Consider the following 7299-nt stretch of genomic DNA (forward strand, 5'->3'; position numbering starts at 1 on the left):
CGAGGCAGCTTGCGTCGCGTTTCCTTTTTTTCAACGTGAATTTTCGTCGTAGTGGCGGTCGTTGTACAGGTACGTGACCGACTTTCCGTCCGTTGCGAGAAATGGAACATAGCGACGGAAAGCTGCGAGAAAGAGAACATAAAATGACAATTCGATCGAACGATATTTGGTCGCAAGTCCGAGCTATTTTGGATAATAAACGGTATACGCGAGAACGCGTTTCCGTTAAGCCGGAAGAAAACACATCGAAGGATGGAGAACGGCGTTTGCAGATAGCCGCGTATGCGGTTAGAAGCCACGCTCGCTACCTACGAGAACACCGGTAACTTTCTAAATTATTGCCAGCGATATATCGCGCGCTTTATTCCACTGCTTTGTTTTCCCACGGATCGGTGCGTGGTTTTCCCGGTAATCGATTAATTTTACTCGGGAGACAATCGGTTTGGAAAAATACGCGTAACTCGCGGACGAGTTGGTTCGATTCGATTCGGTTGCCGGTAGATTTTGCGCAGAGGTAGAAAGCCGTAAAAAAGCGACTCTCTCTAATTGAAAATTTGCCATTTTTACAGGCATGCGACTGTTTGGGCATCAGCAAGGAGTGCGACTACTTTGGCTTGAAATACCAGAACGCGAAGGGCGAGGAACTCTGGTTGAACCTGAGGAATCCCATAGAGAGACAAACGGGTGGCGGCGTAGCGCCTTTAAGATTCGCATTGAGGGTTAAGTTTTGGGTGCCGCCTCACCTGTTGCTGCAAGAAGCCACCAGGTAAAAGATATCTCGAAAAACGTCGTTTCGCGCCACGCAACGCCGAAACGATCACTCTCCCAATTACCTAGCGATCTGGCGACGCGAGAGGTCGGCGATCGGTGGAGGACGGAGCGCGGACACCGTCGAATCGACGTAACGTGGGTAGCGAACGAAGATTTGGTCGAAACGAGAGCGTTTTCGTAGAATTTCGTCCGAGTGGAAGAGAGTCGAGCGCGAGAGACCGAGATCGATGGACGGATCGAAAAGCCGATCGGTCGTCCGTGGTTCCGGTTCGTCGTGGAAGTAGACGATCGAGCACGTACGAAATTGCGATCACGGAGACTCGAGTGGAAGGTAGTGATTACGGCGGATAATACGGTCGGTGAATATATACGCGGATTATGTGCGAAGGGTATCGGTCCGAAAGAGGGTAAAGAGAGCGGTGCGATACGGACAAAGTACGGAGACGAAAAACTGCGACGAATCGCTGGACGTCGCGGAGAACGGAGCAACGACGCGACGCGAACGAAATTTGCGGTTGGTTGGCGCGTGAACAGTTGCAAAGGCAAGCGGTCGTGATTAAACGCGAGCGAATCGGGTCGGGGTGGTAATTAATGGAAAGTGGGAGGCGGAGGATGGAACGAGTGCGAATCGAGTATGGACTCTGGGTAGGAGATTTCAGCGGATCGAAACGTAATTGCGATTTAATCGCGGTAGCTCTGAACACCCTTGGAAAAGGTAAACGCGCCAAGAGTAACGCGTTCGATACGCGAATTAATTGGTCGCCGAGTGGCAACGTTCGTTAGCGGTGAACTAGGATAATCGCATCGGCCCACGCGAAAGCTCGCAAACCGTCGTTCGTATCGCGCGTTTCTAGGTTCGCGAATCTTGCCGAGATTTATCCTTCTCGTCTCGTAGAACCGTGGACGACGGAGCGGCATTTGCGGGCGAATTTTCTACGAGAACGATGGCGTAGTTTCGATTAGCCCAAATCGATTAGTAGCTGAAAGTAGGTCGGTTTCGAAAGTCCGGTCAAAAAGATCCGTTCGCCTTCCGTTTCTTACTTTCTCGCCGCCGAAACCCGCGCTATTCGCACGGAGAACGACTACGTCGGATATTTAAGCTCGCGGAGTTCGAGGTATCGACGTTAGCGAGGTGGAATTTTCTTGCGCACGTGCGAGCGACAGTTCCGTTGGTTACACCGTTCCAGACGAATAATCTCTCTTCTCGCGCAATTGCTGTTCCGAATAACCGAATTGCGGAAGACGAGATTCGCTGTTTGTTGGGAGCGTAAATCAAAGTTGTTGCGACGCTATTGTCGCGAAATGTACCGGGGTTTCCACGTACGCACGTCGGCCTTGTTCTCCGAAATTGAATATCGCCGATGCCAGACCGTACACGTAGTTTCGTCGATCGGAACCGAGCTCGTAAATCGGAAAACGTTGAAGCGAGACTCGGTGTAGAGATACGGCAACGATAAAGCGATAAGAAGGAATAGATTCGTTGGAGTTGCCCGACGTAATTTCCAGTTAGTCGTTCGCGAATAGTCCTTTCTGCGAGCGCGATCCAACTTGCCACGGGTCGCAGAACGCGCAACCAGGATCCATGGGTTTTCCAAAGCGCGAGCTGACCCGAAACTGCCACGTTGTTCTCGCACGGCACGGAAAAGTAATTGAAATTTACAAGCGAACGGGCTGCAACAAGAGAACTGTCGTCGCAATCGATCAGAAATGATCGCGGTTCGAGCCGTGAAATTCTAATTCGACGCGAGGCGGAACGTCGCGTCGACTGTTGCGAACTCGTTAGAGTTTTATACGTATATCTGTGTGTGCGCGCGCGCGTGTGTGTACAAAATATATATGTCTACTTTCGGTTAACTTCTTCGAGGGAAGTTTCGATATTAAACTATGTACCTTTGGCGTACAGGCGTTGGCTCGAAGTTCTCTAAATATCTTTAAATACCCAGAAGCTGTTTGCTCTTCTCGAAAGCCCAGAGTCCATAGGTTAAGCGGCCGGCCGGGTTACTATATTTGCACGTACTTCGTTGTATAAAGTTTTTCCGCGTACGATCGCGTCTCGAACGTCCATCGTCTTTCGTAGTTTGGCTGAGAAATTTACGACGCGAAAGAATCGCTTATTTTTCGCCATGTTCCGCGTTTCTTTCGTTAGGGCCGATCGTTCGTTGACGTATGGACAGGCGCGAGAATCGCTCGATGGCAACAAAGGCGGATAGTTCGATAGCAAATCGGAGGAATTACAGCGTTGGATGGACGTAGCCGCGTCCAGTTGGATAGCGCGAACGTGCGAGTAAAGTAGAATTTATAGCTGTCGAACGCATTGTTCGTCTACCGAGCGAAAGCGATATCGAGAAACTCGTTTCAAGTATATGTAAATCAACGGCTGGAGAAAAATTTCGACGACGTTCGTCGACGTACCGTTCGAAACTTGGAACTTCGTTGACGCCACGAGGTTCGAATCGCGCGAAGATTCGTCGAAAATTCGCCTTTATCGCGATTGACATGCAAACCACCGTCGGAACGTATCTATCGTTGACGCAATGTCCTCGGCACGTTGAATCGCGATACTTTCGACGATCGCATAATCCGGTGATATTCGACTTGACCTAGTCTGGTCCGATCCGAATTGCTCAACGCGGTTTCGCAAATTATCCGCCACCGAGAAATAGGACGAGTTGTTTCGAGCCTCGTGACGCGGATAAAACGCGTTTCTTTCTGAACGTTTGAACTCGTTCGAAGGCTGCTCTTCGGCTTCCGTCGGCGAACCGCTTTCCGCGCGGTTGTTAACGGTCCTGCGAGAGTCCAGCGAACGTTTGGCAAGCTCGTCGTCGTCGTCGTGACGATCGTAGACGAACGAAATTAGAAAAACCGTTTGCCGATACGATCGCGTTTCTTCGCGGCCCGCCTCGAAATTCGACTCGAAATTCGATCCGCACGCCACGAACGCGTTCCTCGGATAAGATCGCTTTCGTCGTGACACGGACGATCGATCGTATCGATAATCGCGCATTAGCGAGCAGAGTAACTGGCAAACGTAGCGAACGACCCGTGTCGAAGTTGACTCTCGAACGATACAACTGGAATTTACCAAAGTTGATCGGAACTCCGCCCGTTTCGATCAACCGTTAAATTCGAGCGTGGAAGCAGCGGTCGTAAACGAAACTGCGTTCGCGCAGTTTCTCCGTCGTTCGATTTATCGATTTATCGATTTATCGTCGATACGCTATTAGCGCGTATTACGTATGGACGACGTCTCTCGTTACGGTCGTCGTAAAACTAACCTATAACCGTATATATTGGCATCTGTCACGAACTGCCGGATAACGTCACGCTGCTAGTTGATAATAATTCTTGCAATGGTCGAATCTGTTTATCCGATTGCAGGCATCAGTTCTACTTGCACTCTCGTTTGGAGTTACTCGAGGGTAGATTGAAAGTGTCGGATTGGGCTTCCGTGGCACGTTTGGTCGCTTTGATAGCGCAGGCCGACACAGGCGATTACGATTCGCTGTCACCACCGAACGCGCTCTACTCGCAATGTTGTCAAATTCAAACGGCGGAGTCGTGCGAATCCAGACCTCAGGACTTTCTCCATCGGATAGTTCAACAACACAAGGAGATCAAGGTTTGCGGCTATTTTTCTTCGCGCACGTTTCCTCGATTCTCCTCGTCGACGCAATTCGTCCACGCTTTTTCTTTCTTCTGTCGCCAGGCGATGAAAACCTCCACAGCCGAGTATTGGTTGCTGAAGGAGATATCGAATTTGGATACGTTCGGCCAGGAGATGTTTCACAGTAAATTCGGGTACAACGGAGTGTCGATGATCGGAGTCGGACCTCATGGTATCACGGTTTATCGCAATCACGACGAGGAAACGCAAAAGTAAGTAGTAGTTTTTGTCGTTGACTAACTTGATTCTCGATCGGTAAGAAGCGCCGTCTCTCGTCCAACTCGTCGAAACTCGTCTTTGGTTTCGAAGCTTTGCTCGAGCATTACCGCTGTCGACGCAGCGCATTGCCAGCCGTCGCATGCGAACTCGTCGTTAGCGGTATCTGGCGCGCTTTTACCCGACCAACTTTTTATCCATCCATTAACACGCAGTAGCGATTTTACGCAACGCGATTATCGTCCCGTTTGTTTTACAGCATACCATATACGGCGATACAAAGCGCAACGACTCAACGTCGAATGTTTCATTTAGTCTACCTCTCGCTCGACGGCGAGGAGACGTCGTTAAATTTCAAATTAGACTCGAGTCAATCCGCCAGTGGACTTTACCGGGCGATTACCGAGAAGCACGCGTTTTATAGCTGCGAGACGGTCAGGAGCGCGGTTACGGCGCAGTTTATACGCGACTTGAAGGTATTTGAAAACAACGACGACATCGACGCTCGACACCGACTCATTCCGTTATTTTCTTTGTACGTACAGGGCACCATTATCTCGATATTCAACGAGGATTCCACGTTAGGAAAGAAATACGTGTTCGATATTCGCAGAACGTGCCGAGAGGTGTACGACAACGCGCGGCGCGCTCTCTACTGCGAAGCTGCGACCGTTAGCCTGCCGGAGGAGAAGGAAATTTTGCAGAAGCAGGATTGCGGAGACTGCGAGGATCCGAAATGCAAGGTATTTCGTCGTATCGAGGATATCGATCGAGAGTCGGAAGAACGACCGATCGACCAACCAGAAAAACAACTGTTTCGCATTGTTCGATTTTCAGGAATCTCGAGAATGTCTAACAAGACTGTTGGACGCGATGCTGTGCCGCATTTGCATGGACCGTAGTTTGGACACTGCCTTGTTTCCGTGCGGACACGCGGTAGCCTGCTTGGATTGCGCCAGGCGATGCGAACGTTGTCCTCTCTGTCGAGCCGACATCGACCATTGTCGCACGATATATCTTCCGATCGAGCTAACGCACGTCGACAAGCACAATCCGAAATTGCTCTCGGAATCCATCGAACCTAGTTACGGCAACTCTTCTACCGAGGAAATTCAAAAGAGAAGCTTGCCAGCCGAAAGGTCCGTGGTAAACGGTAACGATATTTGAGAACGTCGTTGCAACAAGTTCCACGCTTCTCGAAGATTCTTCTCTGGAATCTTTGCTTGCCGGATCCAGAGAACGCATTGAGTTTTTCTCCCGTCTCTGTCTTTCCCTTTTGTCCTATTATTCCTTTGATTTACGCGAAAATCGTACGTTCGTACGTTCGTGTTATCCGTACGACGATCAATTTTTCTTTTTTCTTCTTTCGTTCGTTCCAACACCGCAAAAACGCGAATGATTTGTCGCCACCGTGACGAAGAAACGCGACGTTGCCCGTAACGTTCGAAAAACCGAAGAATACGACTCTGTTTAACCGAGCCCGTTCAAAGGCGAATAATTCGTATAACAAGATCACGTTCGCTTCCTCGTTCGAATAATAAGAGTTTGCGTGGTTTCGTTCGACGGGAGTTCAGTCGATCGGGCATTAACTGAAATTTCGTTTCAATGAATCTAGTTCGTAAATAAATAAACTCTCTCTCTCTCTCTCTCTCTCTCTCTCGTTTAAATACGTATCTACAATGTAATTGTAATAATGTTACACGATACATGTATACTTGTTAATCGAATAATAACAATATTGTCTTAATCCCGCGACCGAAAAGTGCTATTAGCAGCGTTGATCTTTGAAAAACGATGCTGTCATTGTTTCCAAGAGAGAGTAGTATATTTTGTTTTATTGAAAAGTTTAATGCGTCGTATATACATGTGTTTACTTTTATCGACAGTCGGACCAACGAGTTTTCTCATTTTATTTAAGTGTCGTTTATAACGCTTCTCGGATACTTTCGTTCCTCTTAGATAGATTATGTCCTCTTTTCTTTCGTTCTTTCGTACGTACTTCAACCTTCATTTAGATACGGCGGTAGGCCACTGGGGTTTATTAAAATCGATGACCGTTCGTATTTTCAATATAGCGTATTCATTATGCATACGCGATATGGTTTATAAAACGACTGCTATAACGCTCCCCTTCTTCTAGAAGACGTTTCATCCGAGTCACTCGAATCTCACGTCACTCGATCATTAGGTCATCCATTGATCGATCGTTAGCGCGATAAAATTTTCTTCATTGAGAGCGACCCGCGATAATTGTATCAATTTTATTGTCACGAATGGCCTACGTAAATAGAATTTCCACGATCCGAGAAGTCGACAGGCCGACGACACGCAGATACCACGCTACGAGTTATCTCTCCTTTGAAACGTCTTGTACAAGAAGGAAACCTTGTTACGGTAATATCTGTTTATATGTACATAAAAAAGTGAGATAACCCCTCGATAGGGTCAAGCGAGTAAAAGTCACGAGTTCGCCAAATGTCAAATCTGATTTAACAAACTCGGTGCGAATGCCATCTTTTAAGTAAGAGAATCGTAATAAAAGAAATGCATATGTTAATCGATGTGCTTTGCATGCAAAAGACAATTGACGTGACATCGATGATAGTCCGTTTCAAAGGTGCACGCGAGAAAAGGCTGTTTCCGATCTA

General features: G+C 48.2%; 1 protein-coding gene across 1 annotated transcript in view; it reads left to right on the forward strand.

Annotated features, from left to right (window-relative positions):
- The window catches only part of LOC117204170 (E3 ubiquitin-protein ligase MYLIP), a 39451-nt gene extending 32155 nt beyond the window's left edge, over window positions 1-7296 (forward strand). Inside the window, exons 2-7 of the mRNA XM_033441332.1 lie at window positions 570-766; window positions 4150-4390; window positions 4478-4647; window positions 4911-5127; window positions 5197-5394; window positions 5489-7296. Coding sequence (XP_033297223.1) covers window positions 570-766; window positions 4150-4390; window positions 4478-4647; window positions 4911-5127; window positions 5197-5394; window positions 5489-5818 — 1353 coding nt within the window. The 3' untranslated portion in view covers window positions 5819-7296. The remainder of the gene's footprint in view (window positions 1-569; window positions 767-4149; window positions 4391-4477; window positions 4648-4910; window positions 5128-5196; window positions 5395-5488) is intronic.
- Window positions 7297-7299: the final 3 nt, after the last annotated feature.

The sequence above is a fragment of the Bombus bifarius genome, unplaced genomic scaffold (assembly GCF_011952205.1).
Source record: "Bombus bifarius isolate JDL3187 unplaced genomic scaffold, Bbif_JDL3187 scf7180000007977, whole genome shotgun sequence".
In the NCBI taxonomy this organism is placed as follows: domain Eukaryota; kingdom Metazoa; phylum Arthropoda; class Insecta; order Hymenoptera; family Apidae; genus Bombus; species Bombus bifarius.